The sequence below is a fragment of the Schistocerca americana genome, chromosome 2 (assembly GCF_021461395.2).
Source record: "Schistocerca americana isolate TAMUIC-IGC-003095 chromosome 2, iqSchAmer2.1, whole genome shotgun sequence".
Taxonomy (NCBI): domain Eukaryota; kingdom Metazoa; phylum Arthropoda; class Insecta; order Orthoptera; family Acrididae; genus Schistocerca; species Schistocerca americana.
Window position 1 is genome coordinate 552972867 of NC_060120.1, and position 22317 is coordinate 552995183.

Below are 22317 nucleotides of genomic sequence, written 5' to 3' on the forward strand. Positions count from 1 at the left end.
ACGGGGGAAGAGGAGCACCAGCAGATATCAGTAGCAATGTTGTAGCAGAAAATTAAATGGAAAGCATGATCAATATAGCATCAATCACTTCATCACCTAAATCTTTCTTTGACTTCTGTTCATTTACATTCATTCTCATTTGATGAAAATCACAATTTCACTACTGTTGAACGCAAATGTCAGTGTCTCTCTGATGTCCACAGTTTTAATTTTTCTGCTGATACCTCCTATTTAGGGAATGAAAATAGTTATTGTGCATCAAGTTCATTAGACAGGAATAAAAATAATAACAAATGTATTCAGTGACATTTGTGTCTTTACAGTTTTGGTAACAATTTATGACACACAAACTTGCAATTCATATAAATACAGTACTGATTATTAAGTCTTAACACAGCAATTTTAACAAAATGGATCCTGAGTATTACCAAATGCAGTATTATTAACTTCAGTATAAAAATGTTATCATACAGCAAAGTATGCTGTGTAAGCATGAATGTTTTAGGTAATTTACATTGTCAGTACATTTCTGGAACATTATTAATCTTATAAATGTCTCAGAGTTGCATACCTCTGCCACTGTAACACAATTGTTGATGATTATCATGATGATAACAACAACAATAATAATAAATAAATAATAGTAATAATTACACATACAAAATTAGGAAATATGTATACGCCATGGCATACGGGAATATAACAACTAACAAATATTCAGACGTACATATGCTGCTTTGTGGTACTTTTCTCCATTATTCTACTTACAAACATTATTCCAGCCTTATGAAATATAAAAATAGCTTTCTTCAACTCCTTTGACAAACCTTGCCTGTTTACATTTCTTCAAATTTCTATTTCTAAAATAACTTTTTAAGCTAGTATCCACAGTATACACACACACCATTTTACAGGAGGAGGAAAAAAATACTGGCAACATTAAATCAAAATAATCAGTTTTTTTTAAAGACATGGAATGACTAGCATAGCTCCTTACAACCGTGTTAAATTTCCATATAAAAATGACAGTCTGGCAGGTTAAAACTACACAACAATAACACATATAAATGGTATCTGACTTTTGTATTTATTTTAAACTTAAGTAAGTCATTTTTTCATAAATAACTGTACACTGACTAGCATAAGAAAGGCAAGCAACTTTATAAAACAAAGTAAATGCCATTGTAGGAATTCTCTTATCAAGTATCATGAACAACTCAATGTTCAAATTTAAATGAAATGTGGAATATCTGCATTGTACAGAACCTGTCATTAACGACAATGATGGTCTGAAAGGAAGCAAGGAAGTGTTATGTGTCATCTTGAGCTTTTAATAGCTAATTAAATATTAAAAATGTGCACCAGTTTAGAAAATGGCAAGACATTTGACTATTCCTGGTGCTGAACATATGTTTCCATTTTTATATATCACATTGGTTAACAGATCTCATTGGTGTAAGACAAATATTTGTTATTAGAACTACATAATATCAAAACAGTATCACTGTGCAACATTTATTTTGATTTTGGTCTCTTACTGACTTCATGTAGTTAACACAGAACATAAAAACACTTACCCTCTACTCACAGATTATAGACGTAGATGCACATATCTGTTGAAGATATGTGCACAATGCAATAAAGGATATATGAGAAAAGCAAAGATCTGAACTCACGGCGCTCAGATTGAGGCTGAATATCTGCTTGGGACTGACAATTTCTTCAGTAGTTTGTCAATCATCAGTTATGCTCGTATCACTTCCACTACAAATTCACACACAAAAACAGTAAAAAAGGAAAAATACATCATAGATGGAGTCATTAAAAGAAGGCAAACTGTTTTAGTACCCCCTCCAAATAATAGCTCGTGTGGACAATATTTAAATATTTTCAATGCTCATTTGGTTGTCGAAGTTTGCAGTAACAGTACTTGCTTAAATGATGATCAGCACTACTTAGGCAGGAAGCGGCACTCCCATAACGATTTATGCGGCTGACATCTTCAATCTGCAGGAACAATGGGAAAAATTGAGTATCAAGAATTTTTCATGAAATAATTTACAAAATGATTCATCTTTTTTAGTTGAATAGAGGTCATATTGGATGTTACTACATAAAACATTGCTATAAAAATGCACAGCTGAATGAGAATTTATAACCTGTATATCCTGGTAACTCATTAGTATCTGAAGTAAAAAAATTTCACATATCAAAAAATAGAGCAATATCAAATTGTGCAACACATGAAACTATGCTCTAACAGCACGGGCGAATGTTAAATGAACTTGAAGGAGAAAGAAAACTGGCGTTCTACGGATCGGAGCGTGGAATGTCAGATCCCTTAATCGGGCAGGTAGGTTAGAAAATTTAAAAAGGGAAATGGATAGGTTAAAGTTACATATAGTGGGAATTAGTGAAGTTCGGTGGCAGGAGGAACAAGACTTTTGGTCAGGTGATTACAGGGTTATAAATACAAAAACAAATAGGGGTAATGCAGGAGTAGGTTTAATAATGAATAAAAAAATAGGAGTGCGGGTAAGCTACTACAAACAGCATAGTGAACGCATTATTGTGGCCAAGATAGACACAAAGCCCATGCCTACTACAGTAGTACAAGTTTATATGCCAACTAGCTCTGCAGATGATGAAGAAATTGGTGAAATGTATGACGAGATAAAAGAAATTATTCAGGTAGTGAAGGGAGACAAAAATTTAATAGTCATGGGTGACTGGAATTCGTCAGTAGGAAAAGGGAGAGAAGGAAACATAGTAGGTGAATATGGATTGGGGGGAAGAAATGAAAGAGGAAGCCGCCTTGTAGAATTTTGCACAGAGCATAACTTAATCATAGCTAACACTTGGTTCAAGAATCATAAAAGAAGGTTGTATACCTGGAAGAATCCTGGAGATACTAAAAGGTATCAGATAGATTATATAATGGTAAGACAGAGATTTAGGAACCAGGTTTTAAACTGTAAGACATTTCCAGGGGCAGATGTGGATTCTGACCACAATCTATTGGTTATGAATTGCAGATTGAAACTGAAGAAACTGCAAAAAGGTGGGAATTTAAGGAGATGGGACCTGGATAAACTGAAAGAACCAGAGGTTGTAGAGAGTTTGAGGGAGAGCATAAGGGAACAATGGACAGGAATGGGGGAAAGAAATACAGTAGAAGAAGAAGGGTAGCTCTGAGGGATGAAGTAGTGAAGGCAGCAGAGGATCAAGTAGGTAAAAAGACGAGGGCTAATAGAAATCCTTGGGTAACAGAAGAAATATTGAATTTAATTGATAAAAGGAGAAAATATAAAAACGCAGTAAATGAAGCAGGCAAAAAGGAATACAAACGTCTCAAAAATGAGATCGACAGGAAGTGCAAAATGGCTAAGCAGGGATGGCTAGAGGACAAATGTAAGGATGTAGAGGCTTGTCTCACTAGCGGTAAGATAGATACTGCCTACAGGAAAATTAAAGAGACCTTTGGAGAGAAGAGAACCACTTGTATGAATATCAAGAGCTCAGATGGCAACCCAGTTCTATGCAAAGAAGGGAAGGCAGAAAGGTGGAAGGAGTATATAGAGGGTTTATACAAGGGCGATGTACTTGAGGACAATATTATGGAAATGGAAGAGGATGTAGATGAAGACGAAATGGGAGATAAGATACTGCGTGAAGAGTTTGACAGAGCACTGAAAGACCTGAGTCGAAACAAGGCCCCGGGAATAGACAACATTCCATTAGAACTACTGATGGCCTTGGGAGAGCCAGTCATGACAAAACTCTACCATCTGGTGAGCAAGTTGTATGAGACAGGCGAAATACCCTCAGACTTCAAGAAGAATATAATAATTCCAATCCCAAAGAAAGCAGGTGTTGACAGATGTGAAAATTACCGAACAATCAGTTTAATTAAGTCACAGCTGCAAAATACTAACGCGAATTCTTTACAGATGAATGGAAAAACTGGTAGAAGCGGACCTCGGGGAAGATCAGTTGGGATTCCGTAGAAATGTTGGAACACGTGAGGCAATACTAACCTTACGACTTATCTTAGAAGAAAGATTAAGAAAAGGCAAACCTACGTTTCTAGCATTTGTAGACTTAGAGAAAGCTTTTGACAATGTTAACTGGAATACTCTCTTTCAAATTCTGAAGGTGGCAGGGGTAAAATACAGGGAGTGAAAGGCTATTTACAATTTGTACAGAAACCAGGTGGCAGTTATAAGAGTTGAGGGGCATGAAAGGGAAGCAGTGATTGGGAAAGGAGTGAGACAGGGTTGTAGCCTGTCCCTGATGTTATTCAATCTGTATATTGAGCAAGCAGTAAAGGAAACAAAAGAAAAATTCGGAGTAGGTATTAAAATTCATGGAGAAGAAGTAAAAACTTTGAGGTTCGCCGATGACATTGTAATTCTGTCAGAGACAGCAAAGGACTTGGAACAGCAGTTGAACGGAATGAACAGTGTCTTGAAAGGAGGATATAAGATGAACATCAACAAAAGCAAAACAAGGATAATGGAATGTAGTCAAATTAAATCGGGTGATGCTGAGGGAATTAGATTAGGAAATGAGACACTTAAAGTGGTAAAGGAGTTTTGCTATTTAGGGAGTAAAATAACTGATGATGGTCGAAGTAGAGAGGAAATAAAATGTAGACTGGCAATGGCAAGGAAATCGTTTCTGAAGAAGAGAAATTTGTTAACATCGAGTATAGATTTAAGTGTCAGGAAGTCGTTTCTGAAAGTATTTGTATGGAGTGTAGCCATGTATGGAAGTGAAACATGGACGATAACTAGTTTGGATAAGAAGAGAATAGAAGCTTTCGAAATGTGGTGCTACAGAAGAATGCTGAAGATAAGGTGGGTAGATCACGTAACTAATGAGGAGGTATTGAATAGGATTGGGGAGAAGAGAAGTTTGTGGCACAACTTGACTAGAAGAAGGGATCGGTTGGTAGGACATGTTTTGAGGCATCAAGGGATCACAAATTTAGCATTGGAGGGCAGCGTGGAGGGTAAAAATCATAGAGGGAGACCAAGAGATGAATACACTAAGCAGATTCAGAAGGATGTAGGTTGCAGTAGGTACTGGGAGATGAAGAAGCTTGCACAGGATAGAGTAGCATGGAGAGCTGCATCAAACCAGTCTCAGGACTGAAGACCACAACAAGAACAACAACAACAACAACAACAACAGATATGAGGAGCAAAAATATTTGGATACATATTTAGTTTATATAATTCTCTGTTTAGGCCTACATTTATTCTGTTACAGGAGTGTTACTGACAAGGGGACCTTACAGACCAGCCCTCTTTGATTTTCTTCATATTTATAAGATTTGGAGGTCCAATATCCTGAAGCAGTATAATGAAATTAGAAAAGTCTTTGAAGACTGCAAGTTTTCTGAGCTTTGCTATGTACAAAATTACTTTGATCTTATTAATGTACTTTCTGGTTGCTGCGGGTGTAGTGTAGAAGTCTAATGATTGCAAAGTCACTGGTCTGAACCTCATTAGCTGACTTGTTCTTTTTACTTTCCTTATTTATTGACAAATGGAAACTTTAATTAATAAATACTGAATCATAATTTCTTAACAAACATACAATCATTGTATTTTTAGTTATTGGTTGTATTAAAATAATTAAAATTTGATGCATATATGTAAAATGCCCTTGCTGTTAAGATGAAAAAATTGTATGTATAAATGATACTGTTCAGTCTCTAGAAATCAAGTGTTTATTTTCTATTGACGTTTGGTATTTTTGTGCCAGTTTTTAATACATTAAGAATATTTGCATCATCTTATGTTTATTAATTAAAAAATTATGATTCAATGTTTGATAACGAACATTCCACTTGTTAGCAAAACTATAATTTTAAAAAAGTAGATAAGACAAGCAATCAGTCAGATGTGCACCAACAACTTTTATTATGAAAAGTATAGATTGCTACTCACCACATACAGAAGAAGGCTTTGTATCACAATGAAAAGATTGCTAACCATTTAAGATAACAGACAAAAAAGTCCTTATTCACAAACATTTGTGATTATCATACTTTCATACTCCTCACTCAGCTACCTTTATACTTAAAGCTTGGAACACCTCTTAATCTTCAAAAGTGATTTTTTTAGGTCTTTCTGGGGCAGGGGATTGCATTCTACTGTTGTAAGGAAATTGATGTCCAGGCACTGACTTTCAAATCCTATACATATGACAAAAATCAAAGAGGTCCCATCTGAAAGTTCCCCTTGAGAGATAAGAAGTTTAGTGAGTTATCATATTTCTATACAATCCTACTTTCACAGAGGTCTAATCTAATCAAAACAATCAAAACATTTGTATAGTCCAAAGTGACACACTGTGGCCAATGCTCCAAAAGCACTACAACAAAAACCATTTCCTTATGTAAAAAGAGTTTCCCTGGATCAAATTCTATAACTAGAAAGAAACGGTATCACTGAGAAAAACATTTTTGATGTTATAAATTGTTTGTTGTAGTGTAGACTAGCATGACAACCAATAAACTATAAACAAGGAGCTAACAACAGCAGGTAATTTGCATCTGAGTACAGAACATTTTTTGAGATGATCTTGGAAAGTGTGAGTATGACCTAACGCACAACAGTTCACTTTGATAAAGGGCATGCTGTAATGGCGTCTTAGCTTTAACAAGCTTCACAATCATTAGTATCTATTAAATGACCATTTATTTTGTATGAAGCATTTCACTGTAAAGCGTAGGATGTTTAAGCTTCATCCAAGAGTGGGACATAACAAATTTGTAACGCTGATTAGGCAAACATTTCTGGTACAAATCATTCGCTGCACATTGTTAAAAAAAGGTACTAGTTAGCAGATGACATACTTTTGCTTGCTCACTGACCCAATAACATTCTCATTTATGACTTCAGTGGGTACACCAACATCATTCTTGTTCCAATGAATAACAGAAATAAGTAGCCTCTTCTGAACAATTCAGCTTCCTATTACAGGTGATCAATGTCCCTGTCTGGTTATGCCACCTTCCAAGGGAACACTTGTATCACTGGACATTGTGGCTTTGGTGAGATTATATTTTAGGAAACCTGGCGTTGCTACAGACAGCATCATGAAAACTATGGACAACATTCATTTTATTGCTACTCCTTTCATAAATGATATCTTCTCCCAGGATATGGCATTTTCTGTCATGATTGTTTTCAATGCCAAATGACTAAACATATGCTAAGGAAGTTTGAGACCCATGCAGATTTGCCATAATCAAAAATGCCTGGGATGTCATAGAAGATTAGTTCAGAACAAACTAATAAGCTTGTAATCTACCGAAATAATGTGACCTATGTATGGCCATACAGTGTCATCTACGTCCCACACTACCATGCACTCCATCATCTGGAAACTTTTTGCATGCCAATGTGCGAATAGGGGTGCTATAAGGTATGAGATCAGTGAACACATGTCAGCTTGTTGTTTCATCTGAATTCCACTTGTTACAAAACTTGTACCAATATTCTCCTCACAACACTATTTTATAGACAATCAAACCTCTTTATCCTAAGTATCGCATTGTTCCTCCCCCCAAATCCTACAGCCGTCTTCTAGTTGTTTCTTCTCATGCCTGAAATCATGTAGAGTGATAAGACACACGTCAGCTTATGCTTCAGCTGTGACTTCCCCACTACCAGCATGTAATAAGTCATTTCAAATGTTAAATGAGACTTTATGCTCCTGTCAGATACTTATCAGACACTTAAAAAACGCTAGCAACAGTCATTTCAAAATTATTTGAGAACCTGATTTTTATACTACTACATGGAGAGGCACTTTATACCCTGTTTCTCTCTCGGTCTTATAATGTCAGTTACACATAACACTGCATTCTTCATGCATTCACTAAGCTGAAGCGTCTTTATGCTATTGAATATATTTTGTTATTCTTAACAACATCATGTAATACTGTCTTCTGCAAACCAACATACAGGATCTACATCTACATCTACATCTACATCCATACTCCGCAAGCCACCTGACGGTGTGTGGCGGAGGGTACTTTGAGTACCTCTATCGGTTCTCCCTTCAGTTCCAGTCTCGTATTGTTCGTGGAAAGAAAGAGTGTCGGTATGCCTCTGTGTGGGCTCTAATCTCTCTGATTTTATCCACATGGTCTCTTCGTGAGATGTACGTAGGAGGGAGCAATATACTGCTTGACTCCTCGGTGAAGGTATGTTCTCGAAACTTCAACAAAAGCCCGTGCTGAGCTACTGAGAGCCTCTCTTGCAGTCTTTTCCACTGGAGTTTATCTATCATCTCTGTAATGTTTTTGCGATTACTAAATCATCCTGTAACGAAGTGCGCTGCTCTCTGTTGGATCTTCTCTATCTCTTCTATCAACCCTATCTGGTACGGATCCCACACCGGTGAGCAGTATTCAAGCAGTGGGCGAACAAGTTTACTGTAACCTACTTCCTTTGTTTTCGGACTGCATTTCCTTAGGATTCTTCCAATGAATCTCAGTCTGGCATTTGCTTTACCGACGATTAATTTCATATGGTCATTCCATTTTAGATCACTCCTAATGCCTACTCCCAGATAATTTGTGGAATTAACTGCTTCCCGTTGCTGACCTGCTATATTGTAGCTTAATGATAAAGGATCTTTCTTTCTATGTATTCGCAGCACATTACACTTGTCTACATTCAGATTCAATTGCCATTCCCTGCACCATGCCTCAATTCATTGCAGATCCTCCTGCATTTCAGTATAATTTTCCATTGTTACAACCTCTCAATATACTACAGCAATGTCTGCAAAAAGCCTCAGTGAACTTCCGATGTTATCCTAAAGGTCATTTATGTATATTGTGAATAGCAAGGGTCCCATGACACTCCCCTGCGGCACACCTGAAATCACTCTAACTTCAGAAGACTTCTTTCCATTGAGAATGACATGCTGCGTTCTGTTATGTATGTGGTGGATTGGAATAATTTGATCCATATCTGTTTCTCATAAACCATGTCAAGGGGAGGAGAGATTCTAGAACTTGAATAAAAGCAGATGTGAATATAAATGATATTATCTGAAATATGGAATGAGAAACCAATAAAAAGTGTAAAACCTGAAAATAAGGAAAGCAGATAAGAGAACGGGGGGGCAATGTGGTAATAGTAGCATTGTTAGGAAATGAAAAACACCGAAAAAGGCCAATAATCGAATGGATCATTACTGGAATTTTCAGCACATTCACGAAAATGATTTAAATGTTAAGGCAAATTTCTGTCTGAAAATTCATTTTTGATGTTTGTGTAGTAGAACTGAAGAAGATAAAAAAAGTAAAAGGTGTAGAGGGACACAGAGACAGAGGAATTTTTCACTAGCTCAGAAGGAGAACGTAAGGTTCAGTGTGTGAACAGTCTGTTGCGATACATTATGAAGGTAAAAACCATTTCAATATTTTCTGGACAAGACTTAGAGAAAGCACTGAGAACCCATGTTGAGAAGGTCTTACCAAACTTTAAACCCAATTTCTCCATTATTCAAGCCCTTGTCATTACACCGTGTAGATTTCATATTGCAATGCTTAACCACACAATTATTGGAATCCACACTCCATAATACAATGGTTAAATTTTTTGACAACTAATCACTATAAATGGCTGAATCAGATCTTTCTACAGACAATATTGCTAAAAAATACAAGTCACAGAGTTAAACTATTGAGATATAATGAAACTGTTATGTGGCTTCAGCTGCAAACTAACTGGTTATAGCTCCACAAAAGAGCCATAAGAATCATAACCAAAAATGGAAGTCAAACTCCTTGTAAAGATCTGTTCAAAACACTGGGGATTTTAACTGCTCTGTGTGAATACATTTACCAGTCAGTTGTACACATCAAAAATGACATTGGTAATTACTGTACAAATAGTTGTCTGTGACCGTGGAACAAGAGCTAGACTCAACTTACATTTGCCAAGAAAAAATAAACATAAAACTCAAAATAGCATTTGCTACCAAGGAATAAAACTGTACAATAAATTATCAAAAGAGATAAAAGAAATTGCAAAAATACACTTATTTAAAAAGGCAGCTACAAAGTGCCTGTTATACAATACGTTTTATACATTGAAGGATTACTTAGATAAAACAGAGTAGGGGTTTGGTAAAAAAAAAGTTATACAAATATATAACAACAATGATTATAAATCATCCAACCTTCCACATAACACCTTTTTTCCTTCTTTTTCTAGAAAAACTTAACTCCGAAGCTATGCATTGCACAATACTAACACCTCTTCCTCTTTCTGAGGTCAACATCTCACTCATTATAGAGGGATGCTGACTCAGTTTTTCAGGATAGCAAATGGGAAGTTGTGGTACAGAAAATGGCCCAGAGATCACCAGTGTGTGTGTGTGTGTGTGTGTGTGTGTGTGTGTGTGTGCACTTAATGAGTGAAGTGTTCTGAAACAATGTGTATAGTGTGTGCAGTGACTGATAGTGAGATACGAGTGAACAGTGTAGCATTACATTATTTAATATGTTGTTTGCAAAAAAAATTATTGTACACCAGGAGTAAATCTAATGATTGTTTCTAACTAGAAGTCTGCAAATGTATGTGTATATGAATTAGCTTATTTTAAATTGGTCTAAACTTGTAAATACTTTGACATGTCCTATATCCTTGTAAAAGAGATCTACAAATGAATAAAGCTGCTGCTACTACTACTATTACTAATTTTACAGGTTTGTGATGCAACTGTGATGTACTTTGGCAATGAGCATAGTTTCTTGTCATGTAGCCTCTAAATGCCAGTGGGAAAAGCCCCAACTTTTTTATGTTTTAAATGCTCAGTTTTGTAATAAATCAATATACCTTAGCAGAACTGAGTGCAAGGTGGTACAATCATTAAGGAGCTGGACTCATATATAGGAGGAAAGTGGTTCAAATCCTTATCCAGCCATTCAGGTTTCTTTCTTTTCCTCGGGAAATATGAACATACCTTAAACATGATCTGGTGGGGCCATCATTGAAAGTTAACTTAAAACCAAATGTTTTCTGTATTTCTTCACTGATTTTTTTATGTCTTGTGCACTGCAGATTACATTATCCTTACTGCAGTGTTATTGTTATAGTGTCTATCAGTTCTCCATAGCAACACTTAGTACAAAGGTTATTCAGTTTTGCCACAGCTGGAAATTCTACGAGCTATTTACCTTAACCAGGAAATTCATATGGGTGGATGTAGAAGTCTCTAAGAGAAGGGCCTCATTATAGAGGCATATTATAAGTTTCAGAGTTCCCACTCTCCTTTCTTTATAAGAAATTTGATCAGGAAGGCCAATAGTGCCATTCCATTATGTTTCAGGCACAGAGTGGAGCAGCATCCACTCAGCGAGACAACCTACTGTACAGTAATAGTGCCTTGAAGTTAAGTTTTAGTTTTTAGGTATTGGAAAGTTGGTGCAGGACTTCTACACTACTTTTCAAGTTAGAGATAACCTTACATTCTAAAATGATAAGTTCCACTTCATGACTGTTTGGACATTAGAGGATAAGTATCTGACAAAACAATATTTTTCCTTGTAGTCGGTATTATGCAACACACTAAAAAGCTAAAGAAGACCGTAATAAATTTGAAAAGTTTCATTGCACTTCTTAAATTTATCAGAGGAAAAAACAATTCATGCTACTATTTAAAACACTTACCCGAATGGTAAAGCTGTCTTCTTGTATATTGTATCGCATGGAGACTTCGAAAAGTCCATTTCCTGGCTCTGTTGATACCTTTAACTGATATATTTCATGTGAATGTCGTGTTTTTGCTGAAAGATCTGGAACAAACCCATCTAAATCTGCATTTTTTCGGAAGTGCAGCAAATTATGATTTGGGACAAGGCGAGCAGCCCACTGCACATGTTCAAGATGTAATGGTGAACACAAATGACGCCGTTCACTGGTAAACCTGCAAAATAAAAGTAAACTTGGTTACCTTTCTAATTAATTGTCAAAAGTTTACCTAATAATGACTGTTTCCTGGATAGTATGAGAAGTTATTTCCTTGAAAAATTCATTATTTTCCATATTAACCACACTGACTAACCCTAATACAAATTAACACATTAGAAATATTCCTGCATTGTTAACTACATCCACATACATACTGCACTAGCCACCATATGGAACATGGAGCATGCAGAAGGTGTTACATACCACTAACAGTCCTTTCTTTTCCTCTTGCACTTGGAAATACAGTAAGGGAAGAATATTTTCTATAACCCTCTGTACGAGCCCTAATTCTTCTCATCTTATACTCGTGGTCCTTACGTGAAATGTTCATCGTCGGCAATAGGGAATACCAATATTAATGCGCTAATAGTAAACTGCAGGAGCGTCTATAAAAATGTCCCAGACCTGCTATCATTAATAAACGGTCACAACGCCCATATAGTACTAGGGACAGAAAGTTGGCTGAAACCAGACGTAAACAGTAATGAAATCCTAAACTCATATTGGAATGTATACCGCAGAGACAGGCTGGACAGTGAAGGGGGAGGCGTGTTTATAGCGATAAGAAGTGCAATAGTATCGAAGGAAATTGACGGAGATCCGAAATTTGAAATAATTTGGGTGAAGGTCACTGTTAAAGCAGGCTCAGACATGGTAATTGGATGTCTCTATAGGCCCCCTGGCTCAGCAGCTGTTGTGGCTGAACACCTGAAGGATAATTTGGAAGATATTTCGAGTAGATTTCCCCACCATGTTATAGTTCTGGGTGGAGATTTTAATTTGCCGGATATAGACTGGGAGACTCAAACGTACATAACGGGTGGCAGGGACAAAGAATCCAGTGAAATGGTTTTAAGTGCTTTATCTGAAAACTACCTTGAGCAGTTAAACAGAGAACCGACTCCTGGTGATAACATATTAGACCTTCTGGTGACAAACAGCCCCGAACTATTTGAAACAGTTAACGCAGAACAGGGAATTGGCGATCAGAAAGCGGTTACTGCATCAATGAGTTCAGCCATAAATAGAAATATTAAAAAAGGTAGGAAGATTTTTCTGTTTAGCAAAAGTGACAAAAAGCAGAGTTCAGAGTACCTGACGGCTCAACAGAAAAGTTTTGTCCCAAGTACAGATAGTGTTGAGGATCAGTGGACAAAGTTCAAAACCATCGTATAATATGCATTAGATGAGTATGTGCCAAGCAAGATCGTAAGAGATGGAAAAGAGCCACCATGGTACAACAACCGAGTTAGGGAACTGCTGCGGAAGCAAAGGGAACTTCACAGCAAACCGTAGGTCTCTAGAAGAGCGTAGCATTCCAAAGGATTGGAAAAGGGCACAGGTCATCAAGAAGGGACGTTGAACAGATGTGCAGAACTATAGACCTATATCTCTAACGTCAATCAGTTGTAGAATTTTGGAACACGTATTATGTTCGAGTATAATGACTTTTCTGGAGACTAGAAATCTACTCTGTAGGAATCAGCATGGGTTTCGAAAAAGACGGTCGTGTGAAACCCAGCTCGCGCTATTCGTCCACGAGACTCAGAGGGCCATAGACACGGGTTCACAGGTAGATGCCGTGTTTCTTGACTTCCGCAAGGTGTTCGATACAGTTCCCCACAGTCGTTTAATGAACAAAGTAAGAGCATATGGACTATCAGACCAATTGTGTGATTGGATTGAAGAGTTCCTAGATAACAGAACGCCGCATGTCATTCTCAATGGAGAGAAGTCTTCCGAAGTAAGAGTGATTTCAGGTGTGCCGCAGGGGAGTGTCATAGGACCGTTTCTATTCACAATATACATAAATGTGGATGACATCGGAAGTTCATTGAGGCTTTTTGCAGATGATGCTGTGGTGTATCGAGAGGTTGTAACAATGGAAAATTGTACTGAAATGCAGGAGGATCTGCAGCGAATTGGCGCATGGTGCAGGGAATGGCAATTCAATTTCAATGTAGAAAAGTGTAATGTGCTGCGAATACATAGAAAGATAGATCCCTTATCATTTAGCTATAAAATAGCAGGTCAGCAACTGGAAGCAGTTAATTCCATAAATTATCTGGGAGTACGCATTAGGAGTGATTCAAAATGGAATGATCATATAAAGTTGATCGTCGGTAAAACAGATGCCAGACTGAGATTCATTGGAAGAATCCTAAGGAAATGCAATCCAAAAACAAAGGAAGTAGCTTACAGTACGCTTGTTTGCCCACTGCTTGAATACTGCTCAGCAGTGTGGGATCCGTACTAGATAGGGTTGACAGAAGAGATAGAGAGGATCCAACGGAGAGCAGCGCGCTTTGTTACAGGATCATTTAGTAATAGTGAAAGCGTTACGGAGATGATAGATAAACTCCAGTGGAAGACTCTGCAAGAGAGACGCTCAGTAGCTCGGTACGGGCTTTTGTTAAAGTTTCGAGAACATACCTTCACCGAAGAGTCAAGCAGTATATTGCTCCCTCCTACGTATATATCGCGAAGAGACCATGAGGATAAAATCAGAGAGATTAGAGCCCACACAGAAGCATACTGACAATCCTTCTTTCCACGAACAATACGAGACTGTTATAGAAGGGAGAACCGATAGAGGTACTCAGGGTACCCTCCGCCACACACTGTCAGGTGGCTTGCGGAGTATGGATGTAGATGTAGATGTAGTGTTTTGCAGTGGGTCTCAAAAGCTGGTTTTCAACATTTCCTTAACAGTGCCTTGTAGAACACTGTTGTCTTCCATCCTGGGATTCCTGTTTGACCTCTAGGGATTCCCATTTAAGTTTATGAAGCATTTGTGTTACACTTGTGCTATGATCAAACCCAAAGGTAACAAATCTAGCAGCTCACCTCTGTATTGCTTTGATGTCATCCTTTAATCCAGTCTAGTGGGGATTCCAAATGCTCAAGCAGTACTCATGAATGGGTCACACTAGGCTTCTACAGCAAAACCCTTATTTATGTTTTCGTGCATGCCAGACTTAAAAAATGCAAAACCGAAGAAAATGCAGAATCAAGGAAAATGTAAACCCCCTCCCCCAAACACGAGCAAAAACACACATAATTGGCATATACGAGGGTGGTTTGAAAAGTTCTCAGAACGGAATAGAAAAAAAGTACTTATATCAATGAAACATTTTTTTATTTTTAGATGTAGTCTCCTTGTAGATTAATGCACTTGATCTGACGATGTTCCAGTGCCTTGATCCCATCTCAAAAATGAGTCTCCTCCAGGCCTGAAAAATAGTTGTCAATGCCGGCTATCAATTCTTCATTTGAAGTGAATCTTCATCCACCAAGAAAAATGTTCAGTTTTGGGAATAGATGGAAGTCTGATGGAGCCATAGCAGGTGAATGAGGTGAGTGTGGCAACAATTCATACCTTAGTTCACATAATTTTGCCATGGCAACAGCACATGTGTGCAGGCATGCATTGTCTTGATGGAAGATGACTTTGTTCCTTGCTAAACCAAGCCTTTTTTCTGTGTCTTTTGTTGCAATTTGCCCAGAAGATTAGCATACTATTCTCCAGTAATTGTTTGCCCAGTACGGAGATAATCTACAAACAGAATCCCCTTCGCATCCCAGAACACTGATGCCATGACCTTTCCCACTGAAGGAATTGTCTTTGCTTTCTTTCGTGACGAAGAATCAGCATGTTTCCACTGCTTTGACTGTTGTTTTGTCTCATGGTTGTGCACCCAAGTTTCATCTATGGTCACAAACCGGTGCAAAAAATTTTGTTCATTTCTTCTAAAATGGGCCAAACATTGTTCTGATATGTCCATTCTAATGCGTTTTTGATCCAGCGTCAAGAGTCATGGCACCCATCTTGCAGATAATTTTTTCATTTCTAATTCTTCAGTTAAAATGTGATATAACCTTTCACATGACATCTGGCATGTGTGAGCGCTTTCAATCGGTGATCCTCCATGACCACACATCTTGGCCGACCACTGTGCAGATCATCATCTAAGCTCTCCCAACCAAATTTAAATTCATTTGTCCACTAGACAACAGCTGAATATGAAGGAGCAGAGTCATCCAGTTTCTGGAAATCAGCATGAATGATCTTTGCTTTCATACATTTCTTTATGATGTACTTAATCACTGCTCGAATTTTTTCCACCTTTGCACATTACTACGCGGGAACAACAACAGAGCCATGTCACCGCCACAGCTATCTTCCAAGAGCACTGACATGACACGTGTTTACAGACAACAGTCCAATGAATATCACATGAACAACTCGTTGTGCTAGCACTGACCTCTCGTGGTGATACCAAGAACTTTTTTAAATCACCTTTGTATGATTAAAAATCGCAATCCTCTCCAATAATTTGTATAAAATCTAAGTGAAGGAAATTAAATGACAATACAAAGTTTATATAATAATTTGTGTTAGTGAGTTTCATCATTTCTTTAGAAGTCACAGATGTGTAAGATCAAGTAAAAATTCATCAAAAACTTTAAATTGGTGTGTGGATACAAGGCAATCAAGCTATTTTCTAATATTCTATGACCACAAATTATACATTCAAAACATGCATTTTTGAGAGATCTTCCTTTGTGCTCACCCAGAAAAAGCAAAAATTGATGAACATGAACTAAACCGAAAACATCACACCAGATATGTGGTTAAACCATAAGCATAAATTCAGACATCTGCTTAATGACACACTTTGTCACCGTTGCTGTTACTGTTTAATGCTTTTCTTACAAGCTGCATTTCATTTGCTCACCACTGCTGAAGTATTATTTTAGGCTTGGCGAGAGAAACGGAGATGTAAAAAAAATGAGTTTACTTCTCCAGTTGAAATTACAAGCTAATTAGAAGGCAGCTAAGTTAACTTCTGTACACTGTGTAAAATGTTGAAAGAAAGCTCAGGTCCTACAGTTTCGCTTCATGCCCTCTGTCACTGCTGCCAATCTTTAACGATCTACAGTGTGTGGTGTGTGTGGTACAAAGTATATATGTGAGTAGTGAACGTAGTTGTTGGAACTGTACTTTGTCAGATTTGAACACAAGTCTTTAAAACGTGCTATCACAAAACCCTTGTTCTATTTCCTTGGGACATCTCTGTCAAAGCACACCATCTGCACTAGAAGTATATTTTCAGCACTTCACAAAATGCTTTCACTCCTATCTGCATCCTATCATTGAATCGCCACACATCCAGTAGGTGAGCTCACTTTACATGTGTTAGTGTGGTGTGGTAGCTGTGCTGGCTATTGGGTGACTTAGTAAGCTGCCAGTCAGTGAGAGTTCATTAGCCAGAAATGGGCAACATTTTCTTGATTCTGACTGAGTACATTTCTCAAGACTCACTGTTTAAATTTAATGGGTTGACAATTGATTTTGTTGCTGAATACAGTAAATCAGAATTACATGCAAAAAGAAGAATCTGAGTTATATGTGGCACAATAAAAGACGGTGGCTGGGCCCATTGTCATATATTGGCTTGGTCCGGAAAACTTTGCTTAGACTGTCTTGTTTTTTCCCTATCACTGCAACCTAGCATTAGTTTTACCATAACTGCACAGTGAAGCGAAATGTTGCAAGTTGTGTTGGCAACACCAATCATGGATTATGTCAGCATTTCCTCTCTCGCGTCTCACTTCTCCACAATGGCCTTAAACAGATCTTTAATTCCGCCACCACCCATAGTGCGAACCATCTGGCTTTTGTGCCACTTATAACTCATTCAGTTACATCAAATGTCAATAGGAAGAAAATGTGACAAAGTCAAGTGAGACGTCGAGTAAGAACTTAGAATCAAGGTAAACCTTACTAGCAAGAAATGTAAAACTATGGAACTTTTAGCATTGATCTTAAAGGTTTTTCACAGGGGCTACCAATTTATGGCGTAGAATCGTGAAAAATGTAAAATCGGAGAACTTAAAATTGTAATCCCACTGTATATGCCATCTCCTTTATAGATGAGCTACACCTTCCTAAGACTCGGCCAAAGAACCGAAGTCGATCATTTGCCTTTCCCATTACAATCCTTACATTCTCATGCTGTATCATATTGCTTTGCAACATCATGTGTCAAGTAATACATTACTAATGCTGTATTCAAACATTAGAGAATTGTCTCCCCTACTCATCTGCATTGCCTTACAACTTTTTACATTTTGTCTAAGTCATCTTGCATCCTGCTATAGTCACTCAATGAAGAAACCTTCCTGTACACCTCAATGTCATCAGAAAACAGCTTCAGATTGTTGCTCTCCCTGTTCATCACATCATTTATGTACAAAGTGAATAACGGCAGCCTCAACATACTTCTCTGGGGTGCTTCTGATGATAACCTTGTTTTTGATGAACACTGACAATTTATTGGGTTCTACTATGTAAGAGATCTTGAGCCACTCACACATCTGGTAGCCTAACTCATATGCTCAGACTTTAGTCAACAGTCTGCAGTACTGCCCCGTGTCAAACACTTTTGGAAAATCTAGGAATATAGAATCTGTCTGTTATTGTTCATCCATGATTCACAGGACAGCTTGTGAGAGAAGGGCAAGCTCAGTTTCACATGACCTCTAAATTTGTGGACAGAAGTTTCCTGTCTCAAGGAAATGTACAGGGCAGGAGGGAGGAGGGGGGAAGAGGGTGGGGTGGGGGGGGGGGGGGGGTGGGGATTCACTACGTGATGTCATTGCGGTCTTCAGTCCAAAGACGGGCTTGATGCTGCTCTCCATGCCACTCTATCCTATGCAAGCCTCTTCATCTTTGAATAACTACTGCAACTTACACCCTTTTTAATCTGCTTACTGCAACTTACACCCTTCTTAATCTGCTAACTGAATTCACCTCTCCATCTCCCTCTACAATTTTTACCTCCCCCCCCCCCCCAAACACACACACACACACACACACACACACACACACACACACACTCTTTTCCCTACAATATTAAACTGCTGATACCTTGATGTCTCAGAATGTGTCCTATCAGCCAATCCCTTCTTCTAGTCTAGTTGTGCCATAAAATTCCCCCCCCCCCCCCCCCCAATTATATTCAGTTACATGCTCTATCTATCTAATGTTCAGCATTCTTCTGTAACATCACATTTCGAAAGCTTCTATTCTCTTCATGTCTAAACTGTTTATTGACCTTGTTTCACTACCATACATGGCTACACTTCATAAAAAAACTTCTGGAAAAGACTTCCTAACATTTAAATCTATATACAATGTTAACAAATTTCTCTTATTCATATACGCTTTTCTTCCAATTGCCAGTCTGCATTTCATATCCTCTCTACCTTAGCTATCACCATTTATTTTGCTGCCCAAATCACAAAACTCATCTACTACTTGTAAGTGTCTCATTTCCTAATCTAGTTCCCTCAACACCGCCTGATGTAATTCCATTATGGTCCATTATCATTGTTTTGGAATGCAACACTTTTTCTCTTGGCCCATTTCAGTTGAAAAGTTGCAGAATTTGTTGTGGGACATTGTCGAGTATCCCTGATTTAGTCCTTATAGTTACACAAGTTCCGATAGGTGGCGGAGCTATACATAGCGTTCCAAATGGCACCTGTAACATAGGTACATTTCAAGCAGAGAGCTGTCATTGGGTTTCTTTTGGTAGAAAATCCAAGCATTGGCAGGTATTCATAGACACTTGTACAATGCTTACAGAGACCTGGCAGTGATCAAAAGCACAGTGCATCATTGGGTGAGACATCTGTCATCACTGCAACAAGCTTGACCAAACCTCTCCAATCTCATGCATGCCAGCTGACCTGTGCTCCCCCAGGAAAGTGAGAAACGACTTCAGCATGTTCGTCACTACAAATATGCAAATGAACTTCTCCTTCTCCATGACAACACAAGGCCTCACAGAAGTCTGCGCACTTGATAGGAACTACAAAAAGCTCCATTGGACTGTTCTTCCTCATACGTCTTACAACCTGGATAACACACCTTGTGATTTCCATCTGTTTGGCACAATGAAGAATGCACTCCACAGGAAGCAGTACATGGATGATTGGGAGGTTATCCATCCAACATGACATTGACTCCATTGTTAATCAGTAGGGGGCTATTGTAATAATTTCAAGTTGAACAAATATATTTCAAGGAAGACGCAATACATGAAAGTCTCAGATCAAGTAAACAGAGTAAGACGTGTGTACACTTTAACAGTCAAATCATAACCGAGTCCAAGTCTAGTGGCCACTGACTGGCTGGCCGCTTAGGTGGCACTGCTGCTGCATGACTGGCAGACAGCGCCGCATGTAGAGGACACGCGTAACTGCGCAGCGGCACTTTGAAAGATCGGTGAGTCACAACACTTTTCCCCCCTTTGAATTTTTTGCACAGGTCTTGATGGAGGTGGCCTGTAGATTGCTAACGTCCATAGGTGTTGTTTGACTGGTCGTAAAGACGAGGAGGAGGCTTCCCGTACGGACGGAGGTGTCCCCCATGATAACGGGTCGAGATGACAGGAGTCGTGGGGGTCGAATCTGCTGGGGTCCCATGCACCAATCTGCCCGCTGTGGCAAGTCCGGTTGTTATAACAGGAGACATGGGCGATATGTCTGCATCCATAGGAGAAGGAGGCGAGTAGAGTTGCTCCGACAGATGATGGTCATCTGGTTCCTGCATGGGCACGTCTCCTGGTGGCGTCAGTTCTTGTGCTGGCACCGATATGATGGTGAGAGGACTGCATTCTAAGTAATGAGAGATTCCAGTATCCCGAGTGTCAGGTAGAGCTGAAGGTGGTGTAGCGGCATCCAGAACAGGCGTTGCCAGCACACGAGGCCGCAGCTGGTCCGAATGATGCACTGCAACACCCATGTCCGTCTGGATTTCATACAGGTGTTGGCCACGGTGTTGTAAGATGTGGCCACGACTCCATTTTGGCCGCCTTCCATATCCCCGTACCCATACAAGGTCATCGGCGGTGAACTGGCCAAGCGAAGGCACCCGCGGCCGTGAGGTGCAAGGCCACAGAAGATGAAGTAGCATGCAGGGCTGTTGGCCATGTAAGAGCTCAGCCGGGCTGTGGTCGCCCATGGGGGTGAAACAGTAAGAAGCCAGAAATTGAAGAAGCGCATCATCAGCAGCAGAAGAAGTCAGGAGTTTCCTCATCTGAGCCTTAAATGTGCAGACCAGTCATTCAGCCTCACCGTTTGACTGTGGATGGAATGGAGGCGCCGTGACATGCATGACACTGTGACGGGCACAAAAATCCGCAAAATTGGAAGGGGGCAAATTGCGGACCATTATCAGTAACAAGAGTAGAGGGAAGGCGTTCCAAAGAGAAAATGCGAGCTAGAGCATTTATGGTTGCCACGGTGGTAGGCGACATGCAACGGACAATGAAAGGAAAGTTAGAGTAGGCGTCAATAACGAGAAGCCAATAAGTACCTAAAAAAGGTCCCGCGAAGTCAGCATGAATATGCTCCCAGGGCTTCTCAGGCGAAGACTACGGTGACAAAGATGACTTCGGGGCAGCGGCCTGTGACACACAAGGGCCGCTTGGCAGCGACGATGTGTGCGATTTCAGAGTCGATGCTGGGCCAGTACACATGACAGTGCGCCAGAGATTTTGTGCGAGAGACACCCCAGTGCCCTTGGTGAAGGAGGCGCAAGACTGAAGCACACAAAGACGCAGGTACCACAACACGCGGCGAAGCATTTTTGGTGGAAAGGAGGATAACACCATCCCTAGCCGTGAGGCGGTAACGCAAAGCGTAGTAGTTCCGCAACGGATCAGAAGTCTTAGCGGACAGACGATCTGGCCAACCCTTCTGAATACAGCATAAAACCCGAGAGAGGGTAGGGTCAGAACCCGTAGCAGCCGCCAGCTGGTCCCCGGTGATGGGGAACCCGTCCACAACCCGGTGCTCATCAACATCCAGGTGGAAACACAAAAGTTCGTCCCTATCGAATGCCAGGTCAGGACCCATGGGAAGGGGAGACAGTGCATCAGCATTCGGAAGTTGAGCCGTCGGACGGAAATGAATCTCATAATTGAAACGAGACAAGTAAAGAGCCCAACGCTGGAAGCGGTGTGCAGCCTTGTCGGGAAGTGACGTTGATGGATTAAACAAGGAAACAAGTGGTTTGTGATCTGTAACAAGATGAAATTTGGATCCATAGAGAAAAACACCAAACTTATGAAGAGCATAAAAGTGGCCAAAGCTTCTTTTTTTAATTTGAGAATACTTTTGTTGGGCATTCGTGAGTGTTTTGGAGGCATAAGCAATGGGTTGTTCAGAACTGGCAGAAAAATGGTGCGCAAGGACTGCACCGACCCCGTATTGAGAAGCGTCTGTGGCAAGAACA

The 22317-nt window shown here is 39.3% G+C and overlaps 1 protein-coding gene across 2 annotated transcripts in view; it reads right to left on the reverse strand.

Moving 5' to 3' along the window:
• Positions 1-278: 278 nt before the first annotated feature.
• LOC124595389 overlaps positions 279-22317 on the reverse strand; it is a 304713-nt gene continuing 282674 nt past the window's right edge. For both annotated transcript variants that reach the window (XM_047134110.1, XM_047134112.1), the window contains exons 12-13: positions 11709-11964; positions 279-2007 (exon numbers count right to left, since the gene is read on the reverse strand). In XM_047134110.1, coding sequence (XP_046990066.1) covers positions 1891-2007; positions 11709-11964 — 373 coding nt within the window. In that variant the 3' untranslated portion in view covers positions 279-1890. The remainder of the gene's footprint in view (positions 2008-11708; positions 11965-22317) is intronic.